Source organism: Gouania willdenowi, chromosome 18, assembly GCF_900634775.1.
Source record: "Gouania willdenowi chromosome 18, fGouWil2.1, whole genome shotgun sequence".
Lineage (NCBI taxonomy): Eukaryota > Metazoa > Chordata > Actinopteri > Blenniiformes > Gobiesocidae > Gouania > Gouania willdenowi.
The window spans coordinates 24,978,363-24,998,134 of NC_041061.1; the positions used below are offsets into that span (position 1 = coordinate 24,978,363).

A 19,772-nucleotide genomic window follows, 5' to 3' on the forward strand; every position below is an offset into this window, starting at 1 on the left:
AGGTGGAAGGATCTAGTGGGATTAGTGTTAGGTAGGGATTGAAATTTAATGGGCACGGGCCACAAGAACACTTCTCCCTCCATATAATTAAGGGTTAGGGTTAAGGGTTAGGATAATGGAAGTGTTAGGGGATAGGCTAACGAACAACATTAATGACAACCTTCATGGCACTTTATTCATGCTAATGACAGGTGTCATGTCTTAATAATGACAGACTAATGTAACCCTTATTAGTATAAAACTTCAAGTAAAGTGTTCCCAAACTTTAATAATTAAAAAAAAAAAAAAAAAAAATCAAGCCTTTTCTAACATTCCAATTCCACACTACAAAATAAAAGTTTGTATGGTTTGTGCTGATTGGATCGATATCGGTGACAACCGATATGCCAGGTTGCAATATCGGTGTCATGTTGGAAGTGAAAAAGTTGTGCCAGGACACCCATAGCAGGAACAGTAATTGTTTAAAAGAAAAGCATTGAATGTGAAAAATAAATGTGATCTTGTAATAATCGGTAAAAAGTGCATCCCTGTTATTTTTTTGGGAGTGCTACACAAGGCTTTTCAGCATTTAGGTTCCAGTGAGTTCAGGGTTTATTGGCTTTATGTTCCAGTAACTCTTTCTGATTTGATCTTCTCCTAGGAACATCTACATGTTTAGCAACTAGTGATCCTCATTACACCACCTTTGACAAACGCAAGTACAACTTCATGGGCAACTGTAGCTACCTGATGTCAGCACCCTGCAATGACAGCGATCTGCCATACTTTGAGGTCCATGTCGATAATGAAAACCGCTTCAACAACCCCTACATTTCCTATGTAAAGGCTGTTCACGTGTATGTGCACACAATGAAGATCTCCCTTCTCAAAGGTGGCACTGTACAGGTAAGAAATGTTTTTTAATGACATTTGATGTCATGTCAAGGACAGTTCCCACCCCAGACTCTTCCTGTTTGAACTGTTACAATCAGGCAGACGGTATAGGTCACTCTAAACAATATCTTATTTATTTGTATTCATTTAGTTTCTTGCTTTTATGCTACTTTTATGTTACTTTCTTGATTGGATGACATTTTTAATTTTAAGGTCCTGGGTTCAAGCCCCAGCATGGACATTTACGTCCTTTGGAGTTTGCATGTTCTCCCCATGCATGGGTTTTCCTCTGATTACTCTAGTTTCCAACAACAATCCAAAAACATGACTGTCAGGTTAACTGGAGTCTCAATAGGAGTGAATGGGAGTGTGAATGGTTGTCTGTCTGTGTGTATGTTGCCCTGAGATGGACTGGAGTCCTGCTCAGGGTGTAACCCTGCCTAGAGTCTGATGACTGCTGGAGAAGGAACAAGTGGGTTGGACAATGGATGGATGTTTTACAATGACAATAAAGAAATTATTTTCTATTCTCATCCTGTAGGTCAATGGAACCAAAGTGAACCTACCAGTTTCTCCTGCCCCTGGTGTTTCCGTGTTTAAATCAGGCAAATACTCCACTGTGTCCTTGAATTTTGGAGTCACTGTTCGCTATGATGGAAACCACTTCATGGACATCAAAGTGATTAAAGAGTGAGTTGGAAAACACGATGAACACTGTGATTAGATTAGGATTTAAAGGGATCGGGTGTGAAAACAAATAAAAAAAAATAAAAAAATACTTCTCTATAACCAAAGTTTCATAAAAAGACAAATGACAACCTTACCATTTCTATCCTCACATCTACACTTATACCAGTGTTTGTGTTACTGTCCAATCACTTGTTTTCTCCACAGTTTTGTTTCAATGTTCTAAATTTAAAATTCCATCTATTCATTTTAAACTGAAACCTTTTTTCCCCCACAGCTATAAGAACACTTTGTGCGGACTGTGTGGAGACTATAATGGGAACACTAAGGATGACTTCCGTAAACCAGATGGAAACTTGACCAATGATCCGAATGACTTTGGACAAAGTTGGAACAAAGATCCAGAGTAAGTTGTGGAAACTGAGATATGTCAGGATTTAGGCTTTTTAAAAGAATGTAATGAATTGTATTATTTCTGGGGGTTTTTTGTACTTATGTCAAACAATTGATTAACAATAACTTTTTATCCACTCAGCATAGCAAGGAAGGCAATCAGAGACATTGTTTGTTAAAATTTTCTATCATAAATAATCTAGGATTTTTTTTTAGAAAAAAATTAGATTTTGCAAATCCCCTACAATCAAACTGTTTCATCAAATTGTTAAAGGAAAAAGCACTTAACTTTAACTCTATGTGTGTTCTGACAGTTGTAACAAGAAACCCAATGTCACCATTCCTGGGTGTGACGATGACGACCTGGACTTGTATCAGAGCTCAGGTTTCTGTGGCATCCTGCTGGACAAAAAGGGACCCTTTGCTGTGTGCCACCCCAAGATTAACCCAAATGTACACACACACACACGCATGCACGCACACACACACACACGAGAAACATCAATCCTTGTGATCTACCAATATGGACTTTTTCCAAACTGATTGAAATACCAAAAAGCTTGAACTTCTCTGGCCAATTAGTTAAACCTCAAACTGTGTCTAATAAAACAAAGCCAAAAGTATTTTTACCAAACTTTTTTGGAACAAATGTGGAGAAGAATCTATTACATCTATATTTAAAAAAAGAACATTACTTTATACTGAATTGCCCATGTCAGGTATTGGACATCCCTATTTGATTATAAAATAAACCCAGAATAATCCAGTTTTTGCTGTAGTTATGGATTGGAGTGTTGGGGGTGGAAGCTAAAATGAGACTTTTTACATAAATGCAAATGAGTTCATTGTATTACATCTTAAAGGTTGTTTTATTTGAATCAGGTTTGCATATAAAGCTTTGAAGGATGCAACATAAAATGGAGATATTTGGTTTGTAACTGCAAACTACCATATGTTCCTTTAGAATTTCTTCAGAGACTGTCTCTTTGATCTTTGTGAACTGGATGGAGCAAAACCCATTCTGTGTGAGGCCATCGAAGCCTATGTGAATGAATGTCAGGATCGTGGGGTCATCATTGGACCCTGGAGGAATGAGACTTTCTGCCGTGAGTGTTGACTCTTAATGCACCACATCGTGAAAAGTTGGGATGCATGATTAGGAGTTTTTGGTCAATAACCAAATACAACTTGTTTTAGTGCAGCAGATTACTTTAATATTCCATAAGAATCTTTCACTTGGTGATACAAGCACCAGATTTGGCATAAATGATGTCCAGAACCTATATTTTAAGAAAAGTACTCTTTCCATCTCGAAATCCAAAATGACCATTTCGTAAAATGTGAAAAATAAGTTTTCAGTGTTAAACTCCAAAAAAATACACATATTCATTATTAAAACATTGAAATTAATGTATTCTGAGGGACAGAACTCAATAGTATTAATTAAATTCAAATGTGGCTGCCAGTTAGGGGTGTGCAGTGCACGTTTCAGGTGTTATCAGCTCCGTTGCGCACAGCCAGAGGCCGTTTATAGGGTAACTTTCTCATCAGTGCGATTGCAAACAGAGCAGTATCCCTCGTGCGCTTGGAGGTTCTCTAAGACATTGCAAAGGCCTCTTAGCTCCTAGATGAGTGAAATTCACAGCACATGGTATCCTTGGTTCCTAGATCATGTCTGTAAAATTTGGTGTAGCCTGAGTAGAGAGTGGAAGGTGCTCATAAACTGGTATCACTCTTTCTGAAAGGGGCTTTAAGGCTTCGGCCTCCAATGGCCCTAAAAGCTCCATCATGGGATCTGCCCTCAGTCTTGAAGGGATTGAGGACTCCCCCTTTGAGCCCTTGTCGCAGGTGGGGTTAGCATGGGTATCAGAAAAGGCGGATTTTCTGCTGGAGATCAGCTCTTCTTAGCATGTGAGTGGGCTCCATGCATTATCAGTCAGCGAGACATGCTGAAGGTGGAACCCAGATGGGTTTGGAGTTACTCTGTGGCCTAATGCACCTTTTTTGCACAAAGTTCTATTAGGATCCCATAGCAACCAACCTATTCAACTGGCACAATTTACACCCTCAGTTGAAGTGGGGAATGGGAAATCTGAGCTACTATGTCCTGTCCGAGCACTGAGTGCGTATATGACAGCTACGACTGACTTTCGCTGTTCAGATCAATTGTTTGTGTGTCACAGTGGTCCCAGAAAGGGGCGTGCCTTATCCAAACAAAGGCTTTCCCACTGGTTTGTTGATGCCATCACCAATGCATATCGTGCAAAGGGTGATTGTCCGCCACAAGGAGTTAGTGGCCATTCCACTCAGAGAGTAGCCACGTCATGGGCTGTGGGGGGGGTGCCCCTAGAGGCAATTTGTGCGGTGGCATCATGGACGTCACCAAACACCTTTGCAAGATTTTATAGGGTGAACATCGCTCTCCCACATCCCTTGGTCATGGTTCTCTCCCATTCCTCTACACAATTGGTAGGTGGTTGATGATGGTCCCTCATGACTTTGTTGGTAGGGGTTATCCAGTGCTTGAAGCACCGCCTCTGGCGTTCAGGAAGAGTGAAATAGAACGAGAGTTACAAATGAAACTGCGGTTCTATGAACTCTGGATGACCGGAAGTTATTCAGTTATTCGGAATCCTCTGTTAGCGAGTAGATTCTGAAGAGACAGAGCCTCGAACGGAACCGAAAGTTATAGATGATCGGGTTGTTGGTATTATACTCGACCTGCGTCTTCTCGAGACGATTTCATCCAGTGCTTAAAAGCACCGCCTCTGGCGGTCATCTTGGGTTGATAGAACCGCAGATACATCCGTAACTCTCAATTTCCACCCATTTTTATGAGTCAGCAGTTACGTGACCTGACGTCAGCCCGTTGAATGTTGTGTAGTTAATGCACATTGTGCTGTTATTGCACGAAGACAACACACATATTCGTGCATGACATAATAGATATACTGTCGTGGTGTTAATGCACGAAAATCTGAGACCGGGTTGAAAATAGAATATACCTTTATTGATCCACAGAGAGGAAATTTGGTTGTTGCATCAACACAACACAATAAAAAAGTGCAGATGGTAAGAAACAAAAATAAATACCAACATAAGACAATAGTGCAAAATATAAGAACTGTAGGATACACATAAATAAATAAAAAAAGAGCAAAAACAAAAAAAAACACAATTGGGATGTTGTGTATGATAAAAAAGATTAAAGTGTTTAGAAATTGGGAAATTCAAAATTCTACTTTGATGCTTAGTCTCTCCTTTCCACTGGACATGAGGCGTCGTACAATATAAATATGATGTCGATGAGTTGATCAAGGAGTCAAAGCCTGTTGTTTTATTAGTTAATTATATCTGCTGAATGGTCGATCTCCAATACTTAATTTTCAATCCAACATGTCAGACACTGATAGTGTGTTGATAATATTGTGCATCACTGGTGAAAAGGATTAGGAGTGGAATCTATTAATGAATCTTTTTCCTCCCTCTTGATAGCACTTCCCTGCCCACCTAACAGCCACTATGAAGCGTGTGCAGATGCATGTCAGGAGACATGTACTGGAAAGCCTCCCTCTTGTGGTGGTCAGCCGTGCTCCGAGGCCTGTGTGTGCGATCCTGGTTACGTTTTGAGTGCTGGCAAATGTGTTAGAAATAGTTCTTGTGGCTGCACCCACACCAACGGCCAGTATTATAAGGTACAGTGATGTGAGCTTTTGTTTGTTTTGTGTCATGGTTTTACTAACAATAAGCGACTGAGCCCTTGTTGTAGTTAAAGAAACACATTTTATATGTTTTCTGCTGTTTGCTCTTATAGCCTGGAGAGGAGTTTTATTTGGAGGACTGTAAGCTCAAGTGTCGGTGTGATGCTCCATTTATTACCTGTGTGGCCCATGATTGTCCCTCAATGCACGAGTGTAAACTCCAGGATGGCCAGTTGGGCTGCTATCCTACTGGTAAGTCTACATCGGTCCAACTGAAGTAAAACAATTGTTTTGCACAATAAAAGCCTCATGTAGACTTTTATTTTAGGAAAATGGCCAATTTTTGAGAACTTGACTGTGTTGCATATTGACTTGTCTGCTTGTTCCATCCTGTCCATCAGGATCCCAGGATTGTGTGGTCTCAGGAGATCCTCACTACATCACATTTGATAAGAAGTTCTTCAGCTTCATGGGAACCTGTACCTACACACTGGCCAGGAACTGCAAGAATACCACAGGTTATAACTCACTTTAAACTGACAGGAGACCAGTTATTCTCATAGTCGTCTCTCTTTTTCTTCAGAAGAAATCCTAAAATAGAAAAAGAGCAAAAAATCACCAAATTTTGCACAAAGGTCCGGTCCCATACCAAAGATTACCTCAGTTACGTGATCTAATCCAGTTGACACCAAACTTGCGACAGCACATCTTCAGACTGCCCTACACAAACGATACATACATATTTTTGATTTATGAAATATTGAACCTAGCGCTGGGCAATATGGACCAAAACTCATATCTCGATATTTTTTTCTCAAAATGGCGATATGCATTTATTAACAAACAGTTGCACAAAATGTGCCACTTTTGGTTTTTTCTCCTATAAAGGACAGCATGTGTGAGTGAGTTCTTTAGTGTGGATGTTTAGGGGAAGGTCTGGGTTAGGACGCACTCAGACATCTATCTAACTGTGCTTTTAATGCTGTTCTGAAAAGTAGCCAAACTCTTAAAACAAGTATTTTAAAACGAAACAAGCTATAATATATATATATATATATATATATATATATATATATATATATATATATATATATATATATATATATATATTATATATCAATAAAGGCAATATTGTAATTTTCTATATTGCCAAAAAAGAAAGCTTGATATATCTTGAATCTCGTTATATCGCCCAGTCCTAGAACCTACAGTGCATCATAATGTTTGACTGTAAATGGTGACGTAAACATATACAGTATATACGCAACTTCTTGCTAAATACACTTTTGCAGATGATGTTTGGAAAATCTCAGAATTTTATTTCAAAACTGAGGTTTTTTCTTTTTACAGTATTTTGACTTTTGCTCTCATGTGAACAATTGTAGTCAATGTAAAAAAAAAGGCATTTTTTTCTTTTTTACTAATGGAGCAAATAAATCATTGTTCAGAATAAATGACCAACAGCTGTCTAGATGTATCTTATGTTTTTTCAAAATTTTGTCTTGAAACAGCCGCTGTCTTGCACAAACACATACAGTACAGCTGACTAGCCCAGTGAACTTGTGAAGCTCCATGTGACATTTCTATTCGCCAATTAGCTCATGGAGATAAAGCATCATATCTTGTGCCAGAATTCATAGCTGGCATAAAATGCACATTAGAATGCATTTTAGAGAACTGGAGCTTGAGTCCAGATGTGCAGAATACCGACTCAACAAGTCCCCCTGTATAGTATTAGCTGATCAATTAATTACCTGCCAATGATTTGTTAGTGTAAGCAGTGTCTTCTCTCCCCCTGTACAGGTCCCTGGTTCTCTGTGGAGGGGAAAAATGAGGAAAGAGGGGTGTCTGGTGTGTCATACCTGAGAAAGCTCTATGTGACAGTGGACAGAACCACAGTGACTCTGATGAAAGGCAGGAGAACACTGGTCAGTCTGACTGATACCATTTTACCTGAAGAAAACTGTCAATAATATATTATAAAACAACAAGATGTTAGTTAATCCATGCTTAACACTGCTTGTTCTTGTATTTCCTCATCCATCTGTCAGGTGAATGGAGTCAAGGTGGCCCTCCCTCACTCCCCTTCCCCTATGATATCCATCAGCCTTGTGGGTCAGTTTGTCACCCTACAGACAACCTTTGGCCTTAAAGTCCGCTGGGATGGAAACCATTATGCACAGATCTCAGTTACAAGGTATGCTTCACACAAAAGAACCAAACAGCCCCATATTTTAATTTTCAAAAGTGTCAAAATCCTTAAGAAAAAGCAATAATTTTGCCTCATCAGTGCTAGGATGATCATCCAGTTCAGGGTAAATATACTTGTGGGTTTTTAAAGTTTCACTTTTCTTGTAAACTGAAAGGCAAATGACTTGTTAAGAGTTCATGAATGAACACCTTTAACATCACTTGCGCTTAGAATAAAACCCCAGCCCTATTCACCCTGTTAATACCTCTTCATCCTCCTTCATCAGCTCTTACTACAACCAAACGTGTGGTCTCTGTGGTGACTATGATGGGACACCAAACAATGACTTCACTAAGCCTGATGGCACCCTGGTAGGAAACGCCAATGACTTTGGGAACAGCTGGCAGACAGATGAGGATGAGGATGACACGTAAGTTTTTTCAAACCCTTGTGATGCTGTAAGCTGCCGTTTGACTGTTTTTAACAATGGTTTTCACATTATGTGCCTGTGTAGCATTTGACGTATTCAAAATAGGATCAAATAAAATTGTAAATAAAAAACAAGTTTTACTCCAATACGAGCAAACATGAGGTTTCTTCACGGATCGGTCTTGTTTGCATCATGCTCTGTACTGTGTTTGTGCTTTGTGTGGACCAGATGCACTCCAGGCACCAAACCAGACCCAGATTGTGACCCCAAACTCGAGGCTGAGGTAGTGAAACCTGACAAATGTGGCAAACTCAAAGACCCTGCTGGACCGTTTAGGTGAGACATTTGTTACTTCTAAAAATATTTTTTGTTTTGAGCACACGTCAAAGTTAATTTAGCCATAATCATATCCGTGGAAACATTCTCAGGAAAGGGTGTTGAGCAATAAAGCTCTACTTAACCCCCAACCCTCCCACCCCGTTTTATCATATCTACCAGTCTTATGAAAAGAAATAAAGTGAGAACCATGAAACACAACACTTAAACACAATGAGGCATGAGATCATTTCTCAAGCAAAAACCAAAAGTAACTTTTAATTCACAGATATTTCAGAGCTGATTGGTCGTATGTAATAACAATGAACCTTCAGCTGCCATGCTCAACACCGTGCGTAAAGGTGTGTTGCCCACGGAACAGCAGCATTAGAAAAATAAAGAATTTTACCTTCTGCATCACACTCATTCGCTGTTTGTTGCTTTTTGGCTGCTTTAACAACCACTTTCTCCCTCAGATCTGCTCTTTTCATTCCATTTTGGTTGTATCTGTTCTTTAGTTGTTCTGTAACCAAATCCACTGCTTCATGAAACTCACATCACCATGAGTGTTGTGCTGCTGCCTCTGGCTTTGTGATTTGGGGTTTTTGTCATCTTGTTCTCATCTGGCATTTTCAGTCCAGCTGTGGATACCTTGTGCTGTAGGTTCTCCACCACTGCATTATCCATGTGCTTTCTTAACAATTCAGTGCACTCAAGGGCACCCAGTGTGTTGTAAACTCCTGGTCACCGTCTCACACGACTCTAAAAATGCTTCACAGCATAGGAGGCTAAAGTGGGTTTTAGCTTTCAGCGCCTTTTTATACAGGCTCCGATCTTGGCTCGGGTCTCTCCTCTCACACTTTTGTCATCCTTAAGCTTCTCCAAAGTTTCAATGTTCTGTCTGTAGGCACTGCATACACACTTGATGGCTATTGTTTGTATGCACCATCTTGTCGGACATAAGCCAGAATAGTAACTTCTGCATCACAGCCAGTGACGTGCCGTGAGCACTCAGGTCGGGTAGACATGGCGTTGCAAATCGAGACCACCAATGTTACACCAATGACAATTCCATATGTTTCTGCTGGCAAGTGTTAATCTAACAAAATCAACATCACCTCTACCTTTAAGGTTAGGCTCAAAACATTCCTCTTTGGTAAAGCTTTTAGTTAGGAACCAGCTCATAGCTCATAGCTAAGATGCAATAGGCATAGACTGCCGGGGGGGGGGTCTGGCATGCTCGGTTGGAGAGGGCGTTAAGAGAGAGGTCATTTAGGTTAGAGAGGGACCGGAGAGGGTCCCATTCCGCTCTCAAACACTCCCTCTATGTCTGCTTCTTTCCTTGTGTGTTTGCTCCTGTACTCCTTCTGGCTTTTGTCTTGCAGGTCCGTGGGATCCTCAGTGTGGAGTTACAGAGTCTCAACAACTCTGTCTCCACCCTTTCCTCTGCACACACCCAACACAGCATAACGTGGATGGCTGTTCATCATAGGAATGGGATCCACACAAGGTTCCTGCTGCTTAACAGAAGGTTTTCCTTGCCGCCATGATGAATTCATGTTGGGTGTGGGATACATATGTATGTGTATATACGTATATATGCATGTGTGTGTATCCATAAAATGAAGAGTCCGTCCTTAAGACTGCTCTACTGTAAAGTGTCTTGAGATACCATTGGTTATGATTTGGCGCTATACAAATAAAGATTGATTGATTGATTGATTGACCATTAAAGAAACAAAACATAAACATTTTTTTTCAGCCGCGCCTGAACAACTGTAAACGGTCCCAACAGATTACTAGCTCCATCAAAATCATATGCCTGGAGACGTTCAATTGGTATGTTCAGCCTGAGAAATGTCAGGTGTAAGGGGTTAGGATTAGGGTTAAGATTAGTGGTTAGGGTAACGAACAATACTTAATGACAGCTTTCATGCAAATGAGAGGTGTCATGTCATAATAATGACAGTGTAATGTCAGCCTTATGTATAAAACTTCAAGTAAAGTGTTACCCAATCTTTTTGTGATTGGGCTTCCCAAAGAAGTCTAGAATACTTTTTTGTGCCATTTTGGCGTTAGCTCAACTTCAACCTCAAGTGACGATATGGGACTCTACGTACGTCACACTTGACCTTAAGTGTGGTGATCATGTGACAAGCATTACACAAATTATATTGACCGTGACCATTTTTAGTGTTTCCAGGTAACTTTTGAGGATTATATTAGATTTTTTTTCAATGTATTTTATGTATTTATTTTGGTGTGAATACATTTTTGGGGTGCTGCAGTGGCACCAGCAACCCGATTTCCCGTTAATTTCTTTTAACCTTCATTTCTGGGGCACTGTAATAAGCCTATGTGTGGCTCATTAGCATAAAACATTTTGTATTGTTTTTAAATGTCATATTTCCTGTATATAATATTGCTCTTTCACTTAGCAATAACCTGGGTATCTGCTTTCTTCCAGGGACTGTGTGAAGGTGGTGGATCCCACTCCATTCTTCCTAAGCTGTGTGTATGACATGTGTCAGTTCTTCGGGCAGCAGCATATACTCTGTGACCAGCTGCAGGCCTACACGGATGCATGCCTGAGTGCTGGGGCTAAAGTCCACCAGTGGAGAACTCCAGACTTCTGTCGTAAGTCTTGCTGACTTTAGTGTTATGGTTGGAGAGGTGGTGATCAGAGGTGTAAAGAGTACTGATATATCCTACTCAACTAGAAGTACTGTCATACATAAAATACTCAAGTACAAGTATCTCAATTAAATAGTACTCAAAGTATAAGTTACTAGTTACTTTCACCCCCCACGTTTATTTTTGGTTATAAATCTCATAAATCTTACGTACAGTAAATCAACCATACATGTATAAACTTCAGAAGGAAGACTAAATCTTGCACAACTGAAACTTTGTTTATTTTCCACAAAGGCATCTTTATGAAATAAGAGGTTTTTCAATAATGATGATGAACACTTATTAATGAATTTAAAAATTAAGGCTCTATGTATAGCTAAATTATGAACTCTAAAACTGAGAAAATAACCGACATTCAATGGTGTTTTGGTGCCATGTATTACGTATAATCTGGTTGGTCGGCTATGATGTGATGCATTTGATTATTGTCTGATCATTTAATTTTTGTAGTTTCACAATGTCCGTTGATCATTTTAAAACAAAAAAATAGTAATTTACTGTATGTAACAAATGACTACTTCTTTTAAAACTAAAATTACTGATTTAGAAATGTACTCAAAAAAGTACAAGAAGCCATAAAAGCAACTCAATTACAGTAATGTGAGTAATTATAATCAGTTACTTTCACCTCTGGTGGTGATAAATAGACCTGTTAGGTCCATAAGTTATTTAGCCTGTACCTGCATGAAGCTCAAGTGTCCTAATGCAGAATGTTTGACGTTATCTGACTGTTGCTTAAAAATGTACTTGTATCCAACTTTACATCATTTCATAAACTACCTTTGCACTATCCCTTCTTTGTTTGGGAGTGGTCTAGTTGACTTAAATTGCACTCTTCTTCCAGCCCTGGCCTGTCCTCCCAACAGCTCCTACTCCCTGTGTACCAGTTCCTGTCCTGAGACCTGTCTGGGTTCTGTTGGCCCATCTGGCTGTGAGGATGTGTGTGTGGAGGGCTGCAAGTGTAACCCAGGCTTCATCCTCAGCGATGACAAATGTGTAGCACTGAAAGACTGTGGCTGTGTGGATCCCAGTGGAGTTTACCACCCTGTAAGTCAGAGCCTTACATGTCTGAGCAGTTGCTGAAATGTGGTCAACGAACGATTAAAAAGATTATTGTCAATGAAATATAAAATTTAATCTCATAGTGCTAATTAACTTCATATTGTGATCCTCAACCTTGCATAGGCAGGGGATGACTGGTATTTGAAGGACTGTGAGCAGAAGTGCACGTGTCACAGTGGAGGCCTGATCCAGTGTCAGAACACCAGCTGTGACCCAAAAACTGCAAAGTGCCAGCTGCATGAGGGAGAATATGAATGCAAGCCTCTGGGTAGGTTTAACACACACACACACCACATCAAACAATCAAAGAAACTGGAGAATTTAGCCAAGAGTTATGATAGTTAAAATGAATCGAAGAAATCATGTTTTTCCTAAAAAGTAAAATACTTTTTTGGACCGCTTTGAAGTACAAAAATCGAACACACTTCATACAGTGTGTACACATCATCTAAACGTGTACCTTCCTGTGCAGGAAATGGCATCTGCTCTGTATCTGGGGATCCTCACTACACAACATTTGACAAGCGCACCCACCATTACATGGGAGCCTGCTCATACACCCTGACCAAGCCCTGCAATGAGTCCTCTGACCTGCCATATTTCACAGTGGATACCCAGAATGAGCATAGAGGAAGCAACAAGAAGGTTTCCTATGTAAGAGCTGTTGTGGTTAATGTGAACGGTGTGACTGTGGTGCTGGGAAAGGGCCGCACAGTGCAGGTAAGTCATATCCCAGGTCACTCTCAGATGTCTCCAGCCTGCTTGCTGCCACCATTAACCTGCTGCTCCGACAGGTGAATGGAACAGCGGTTATTCCACCTGTCACCTCCATCCCTGGGGTCCAAATATACATGAGTGGAAAGTTTGTTGTCCTTGAAACATCCTTTGGTCTGAGAGTTCGCTTTGATGGGAATCACCATGCTGATGTCACTCTCCCAACATCCTACAACGGCCTGCTGTGTGGCATGTGTGGTAAGATCCATTCATCCATCTCTCTGTTTCCAGCTTCCCCCAAGAGTCCAAAAACATACATTGTAGGTTGATTGGATTCTCTAAAAGGTCTGTAGGAGTGTGTGTAAAAAAACAACAATTAAAAAACCAGCCACAGGTTTAAGAACAAAAAGTATTTTGTATCAATTTTGTGATAAATGGCAGAGGTTTTCCTGATACCTGATTCCTCACTCTGAGACCTGAGCATGTCCTTAAATGTACACTGTATGCAGGAGAAATAGCCAATGTCCAAATGTCTCTTAAATCTGGCCTGTGTAGACTGCTCTAGTTTGATTTTTTTTTTTTTTTAGCCTTACAATGCAAAATTCATGCATTTTTTGCACTTTGAATTGAAAAAAATATCCTATTTAATTATTTTAAATGTATCTATTTATTTATTATTATTGAGTTGAAAAAGTTTCACCCAGAGTAAGTATGCTCAGTTAGCCAAATGAAAGCGTGGTTATTTTCACCCCTAGTACGTACAGAACAGGTTATTGCAGTGGTGGTGGTGGTTGAGGTGTAGGTGGGACTATAATATTCTGTAGTGTTGAATGGTAAAGCTGTCAGCCTTTGGTCTGAGATGGAGATATGATGTGCAGCAGATCCTTTGGACAGGTTCCCATCATATTACATGCAGCATATTTTTAAAAACATAAACTTCTTTCTTATAACCTTGCAGGAAACTTCAACGGGGACTCCAAAGATGACAACTTAAAACCAGACAATAGACCTGCAGCTAATACCAACGAGCTAGGAGACAGCTGGCAGGTCCCTGACCCACGGCCTGAGTAAGTCCCCGACACTAACAAACACAGTTTAAGGAGGTGGAAGTGACTCAGCACATTTTGCATACTGGACTTAGGCTGTGTTCTAAATCGCTATACTCTACACACTCAATGAGTATATACTGTCTACTATATACTATTAGTAAAATTAGTATGACTATTCGCACTGAAGTATATTTACAAGTTTCCCAAGATGCGTTTCGAACCTACAATGATAAAAACCTGAAGCGCACTGAGGCTAAATATCTTCGTTGATTCGCCACCGTTGAAAGTTCTGAAAAGATTTTAAGCTCAAAATTGACCAAGTAGAATATCAACATGTAGAGTGAGTATGGAAAGTATTCCGACCCCTTTAAATTGTTCACTCTTTGTTTCATTCCAGCCATTTGCTAAAATCAAAAAAGTCTTATTTTTATTTTTTATTTATTCAGTTTATTTCCGACATAGTTGCATTCACAGAAGTTATGTTATTCCTTTTTTTTTTTTTTTGTTTTGTCCATGCCGAAAAAGGAGACGAGACAAGCAGTTTGCTTATCCAAGTCCCGTCCCCTGTTTTGAACACAGAAAATTTACATCAAAGCTTGTCTCTCTGGTCAAACAGTCTTTGGTTGTTCTGAACACAATTTCATTTTTTTTTTTTTTTTTGTCCTTTTTATGTAGGATGTATTCTCTGTAGTCAGTGTTGTCTTATTTCATTCCTCCTTCTCTCCATCGTTGTTCAAAAAAGAAAAGTTCATCTTCTTTTGGACACGCTGGTTCGTCTTGTGATCTTCTGTTCGTGAAGATTGAGTCGATTGTGTTCATTGACCAGTTGATAAGTTCCATCTCGTTGATGTGTTGATCTCGTATTCGTGTAAGAATTTGTTCCGAGTTTTTTCTTTATATCTAGTCAAGTTTGCAGCTTGTTTTGTCTCTGCATCAAGGTTATTCCAGCTGGTGATAGCTCTGTTGACAGTGCTGTATTTTCCAATGTTAGATTTAACCCTTTTTTGTATAAACACATTACTATGTCTTAGTTCATAAGCAGTGTGTTTGTATGTGAAACGTTTTTGTATTTGATATGGGAGTGTTTTAAGTGAGGCCCTAAATGGGAGAATTTGTGTGTTGTAGTGTATTATTTCTTGCAGTTTTAGGTATTTGGCCTTTTCAAATAGTTCATTTGTGTGTGCGTTGTGTGGTGCTTTATATAGAATTCTAATTGCTTTTTTTAAGTTTAAATAAAGGTTCAAGATACGTTTTGTAGGTGTTCCCCAAATTTCTGAGCAGTAATTTAAATGTGACCCAATAAGGGAAGAATAGATTGTCTTCAGTGATGTGGTATGTAGTATTTGTTGTAATTTCGATACGATGTTGCTGCTTTTGGCAATTTTGTTTTTAACTACTTGTATGTGCTTTTTTGCAGGTCAGTTTCTCATCTATCCACACTCCTAGTGCTCTATATACTTTTACTTGTTCAATTATGTCCGTGTCTAGTTTTAGTCTAATGTTTTCTGTTATTTTTTTATTTTAAAAACTGATGAATTTTGTTTTGCTGACGTTTAGGGCTAGTTTATTTACATTGAGCCATGTTTGGATTTTTGATAGTTCCTCATTTGTCGTTTCTATTAGAGTTTTAATGTCTTTACCTGAACATAGGATGGTTGTGTCGTCTGCAAACAGCGTTAGTTTGAGGCAATTTGAGACTTTGAAAATGTCGTTTATATATAGAATGAACAGTTTTGGCCCTAAAATCAAACCCTGTGGCACACCACATTGTATGGTTTGGCATATTGATATGTTTTGTTCGAAGTCAACATATTGTCTCCTATTTCTCATATAACTTTTAATCCAGTTTAGGGCGTTGTGCCTAATGCTGTAGTTTTGAAGTTTTTCTTCCAGAATATCATGGTGTATTGTGTCAAATGCTTTTTTAAGGTCCAAAAAAAATGCAGAATACAAATAAATTATTTTCTAATGCATCTCTTATATTTTCCGTGATGTCAGTTATAGCCATTGCTGTTGAACGTCCTTTTCTGAACCATATTGGCCTTCATGTAATATATTATTCTCTTCTATGAATTTGTCCAGCCTTTTCATGAACAATTTTTCTAGAATTTTCGATAATTGCGGTAATATTGAAATAGTCGATAATTGGTGAAATCTCGTTTGTCTCCACTCTTCTAGTTGTTTTTCTCCTCCCAGTCTTTTGTATGTTATTGGTTTGTGTGTTTCTGGGTGGATGTTGTCGTTAGTATTAAATATTGTAAATATTGGTATATGGTCAGAGATATCATTTATTAATATTCCATTGGTTAGATCTGAATTTTGTATGTTTGTGAAGATGTTATCTATCAGTGTTGAGCTGTGTTTATTGATTCTAGTTGGTTTTGTTATAAGAGGTTTTAGTCCATTTGTGTACTTGTAGTTAATAAAGTCTTCGATGTGTGTGTTTTTTTAAGGGATTTAGAATGTTTATATTGAAGTCTCCACAGATCAATATGTTCTTGTATTTAGCCTTTTCTATTATTTTGGTTAGGTTCTCATTAAATATGTCTATTTTTCAATCAGGAGCTCGATACAAACAACAGATTAATATGTTCTCTCCATTTGGTCTCTTTATTTTTACTGTTACACATTCCATTACTCCTTCCACAGTTGTACTCATCGATTCTAGTATCTCCATTTCATTGTTATCTTTTATGTATAATGCTACCCCACCACCTGGTTTATATAATCTGTTCTTACAGACAAATTTATATCCTTTCATCGTAAAGTTCATACCTTTCTGTTCATTTAACCAAGTTTCTGACAGTACTTTTATTTCAAACTTGTAAGGTTGTAATGTAGTCCTTAATGTGTTCAAAATTTGCATACATACTACGACAGTTGAAATGAATAAATGACAGACCTTTTTTACTCTTGGTTTCCACATTGAATTCAGTGTCTGAAAAATAAGCACAGTCTGAGTCTTGTTTCCAGTGTTTATATAGATCTGGGTCCATGTCCGTGATTACCATCAGTAATGTTGTTGTTTAGGTGGATCCTTCATATTTTCCCAAGTCTTCCATCGTTTTGATGAAGATTGGTTTTCCGTTCTCTTCTCCCAGTGGCGTGATATTAATCCTGCAGTTTCTTGTCCACGTCTTTAGAATTTTTCCTCCTTTTTTTATTTGGCGTGCCTTCCATGCGATGCTTGCGTTTTTTCCGTCAAGTTTTCATTCATAAAAACCTTTGTTTCCTTCAGTTTCTTGCCTTGCTTCAGTAGTTCTCCTTTAAATTTCACATTTGTGAAGGTGATTTTTACAGCTCTGGTGTCTAGTGTTGTGTTCAAGACCGCACTATCCGAGACCAAGACTTGCCCGAGACCAGAATGCACCGAGACCAAGACAAGACCAAGACTTTCGGGAGCCGAGACCGAGTCAAGACCAAGACCGAGACAAGCCGAGACCAAGACCAAAACCAAGACCATAAACATTTTTTTTTCAATTTAAAAAAAATATATAAATAAATAAAATTATGGCAAGGTTCAACAGTTAAATAACATTCTCTCTTTAATTTTAGTTTATTTTAAATACATTTGACGGACAAAAAAGGTGCCTGCAAAAAATTTACTAAAATAATAAAACTACTACTGCTACTGATAAATTCACAATTATTCTACATATTTGAAAACAAGATTTTTATGTCAGTTGAATGTACAGCAAGTGTTTAAAAGCATTTCTGCCAAGAAATAATGGTTCTTGATTCTGATTCTTTGAGTTGTGCAGGTCAACAGGTCACAGATTTCAAAAGATCATTTTTTAGTTTGAAAAAGCCTTTACACAGGCCATTTTTATTAATTCACTTAGTTGATATAGTTTAATTTGGTTGCTGTAATATAACTAGGATATTCAATTAACAAAGGTTTCCAACTGTAACTGTAAAAGTGAAACTTTCTGAAATAAAACTACAAACAAGTTGTCAGCAGTGTAAAAAACATAGAGCTACAGGTAGATGTGAAACTAAATAAAACACACCCAAACCCTGGAAAAGTCATGTAACAAATTAATCAATAGTTATTGTTGAGAATTATTATTATTCTGGATACAGTGGAAACAGAAACTATAAAAAATAATTATATTGTGAACCTGTTTATATTGTAGGGAACATATTATATACATACATGTAATTGGAGTCTAAAGACACAAAAAAAAACACCACTTTAAAAAGAAAATAGACTAATATAAGACCTCTTTACAGTTATTTAAGTCATTCTGTGCTAGTGCAACTCTGCGGCGATGACGCACTGGTGACGACATAAACCAAGATGGCGGCGGCCCGGACTACAGCCGATATTATGTAATAAAGCCTTAAAAGACATGGATATAATGAAAAGAGTGGATGGACAGAGGCATAAACATGCAGACTTTCACACGGACTTATTAAACATACACCGACTTATTAAACACACACAGACTTATTAAACACACACAGACTTATTAAACACACACAGACTTATTAAACACACACGAACTGATTAAACACACACGGACTGATTAAACACACGGACCCCAGTACACACGGTAAAAAAAACAGGCTTCACCGCTCGGCTGGCACTAGGACCCAGAAGCAGAGTAAGTGCGTCCCCTATCCAGCCTTCACAGGCTGTAATATCATCAGTTTATCATTTTACCAGTTGTTAAAGCTACTGTCTTTACCAGGAAGATAATATTTATTCATGGTGATTGTTTTCTGGAGTTTTACTGGGATTTTTACCGGTGATTAGTTCATATCTCCCTTGCGCTCCGCGGTCCCAACTGACACCGTAGCCACACACACATGTCACTCAGTCACATTAGGGAAGGTTGTGGTCCTTATACGGGGTGGATTAAATAATGAATAAAGGATTGTTTTATCCCATTCTTCTCCGTGTTATTATCACATGATAAAAAAGTTTAAAAATAGCAGGAATTAGTGCTAGTCTCGAACGGTCTTGACGGAAAATCCCGAGTCCGGGCAGCCCGAGTCTGAGACAAGACCGAGTCAAAATGCTTCAGAGTCCGAGACAAGACCTTTAAAATTTGGTCTCGAGACCGGTCTCGAGACCAAGACCGGTCTTGACCACCACAACACTACTGGTGTCATTACGCTTTGGCAGGAGTTGGCATGAGTTGATGTTGTTAGGGTTCAAGACAATGTCCTTCGACTCCAAGTAATCGATGACCTGTTGTTCAATCGATTTTGTGTCTTTGTCACTCGGTTCCGTTGTCTGTATCAACGCACTCGCGTAACTCCTGGGTATTATCTTTAGGCCTGTAATGATGACATCTTTCTCTTTCCTTTTGTTCCAGCTCTTCAACCCTCGCGTTCAGCAGTTTTATCTCTTCAGCATTCATTATATTGTGTTGTTTCAGTACCTTTACTTCACTTTGAAGGCTTTCCAGTGATCTTTCCAGCGTCTTTTCCAACGACTTTATCTCGTGCAGATAGCTCGTCTTTGAGGTTTTGTATCATCTCCTTAACCTCTTCCAAACCCGGATCAGGTTCTGTAGGGCCTGCATGCGGTATTTTAACCATTTTTCTTTTCGTCTTGGGCCCAAGTTTTCTTTTCTCCGGCTGTCCAGCTGCAGCTGTAAGCTGTTAATCTCCCACGGTCGTGTTATCGGAAAGTGAAAATATCAAATGGGTCT

General features: G+C 38.9%; 1 protein-coding gene across 11 annotated transcripts in view; it reads left to right on the forward strand.

The window, feature by feature from the left end:
* Positions 1-19,772, forward strand: part of LOC114480673 (zonadhesin-like) — a 64,657-nt gene that overhangs the window by 13,817 nt on the left and 31,068 nt on the right. For all 11 annotated transcript variants that reach the window (XM_028475036.1, XM_028475042.1, XM_028475039.1 and 8 more), the window contains 18 exons: positions 641-885; positions 1,415-1,563; positions 1,838-1,966; positions 2,268-2,406; positions 2,918-3,059; positions 5,449-5,648; positions 5,768-5,906; positions 6,056-6,172; positions 7,458-7,582; positions 7,706-7,851; positions 8,132-8,275; positions 8,504-8,611; positions 11,058-11,227; positions 12,129-12,331; positions 12,470-12,614; positions 12,819-13,066; positions 13,141-13,318; positions 14,019-14,127. In XM_028475036.1, coding sequence (XP_028330837.1) covers positions 641-885; positions 1,415-1,563; positions 1,838-1,966; positions 2,268-2,406; positions 2,918-3,059; positions 5,449-5,648; positions 5,768-5,906; positions 6,056-6,172; positions 7,458-7,582; positions 7,706-7,851; positions 8,132-8,275; positions 8,504-8,611; positions 11,058-11,227; positions 12,129-12,331; positions 12,470-12,614; positions 12,819-13,066; positions 13,141-13,318; positions 14,019-14,127 — 2,836 coding nt within the window. The remainder of the gene's footprint in view (positions 1-640; positions 886-1,414; positions 1,564-1,837; positions 1,967-2,267; positions 2,407-2,917; positions 3,060-5,448; positions 5,649-5,767; positions 5,907-6,055; positions 6,173-7,457; positions 7,583-7,705; positions 7,852-8,131; positions 8,276-8,503; positions 8,612-11,057; positions 11,228-12,128; positions 12,332-12,469; positions 12,615-12,818; positions 13,067-13,140; positions 13,319-14,018; positions 14,128-19,772) is intronic.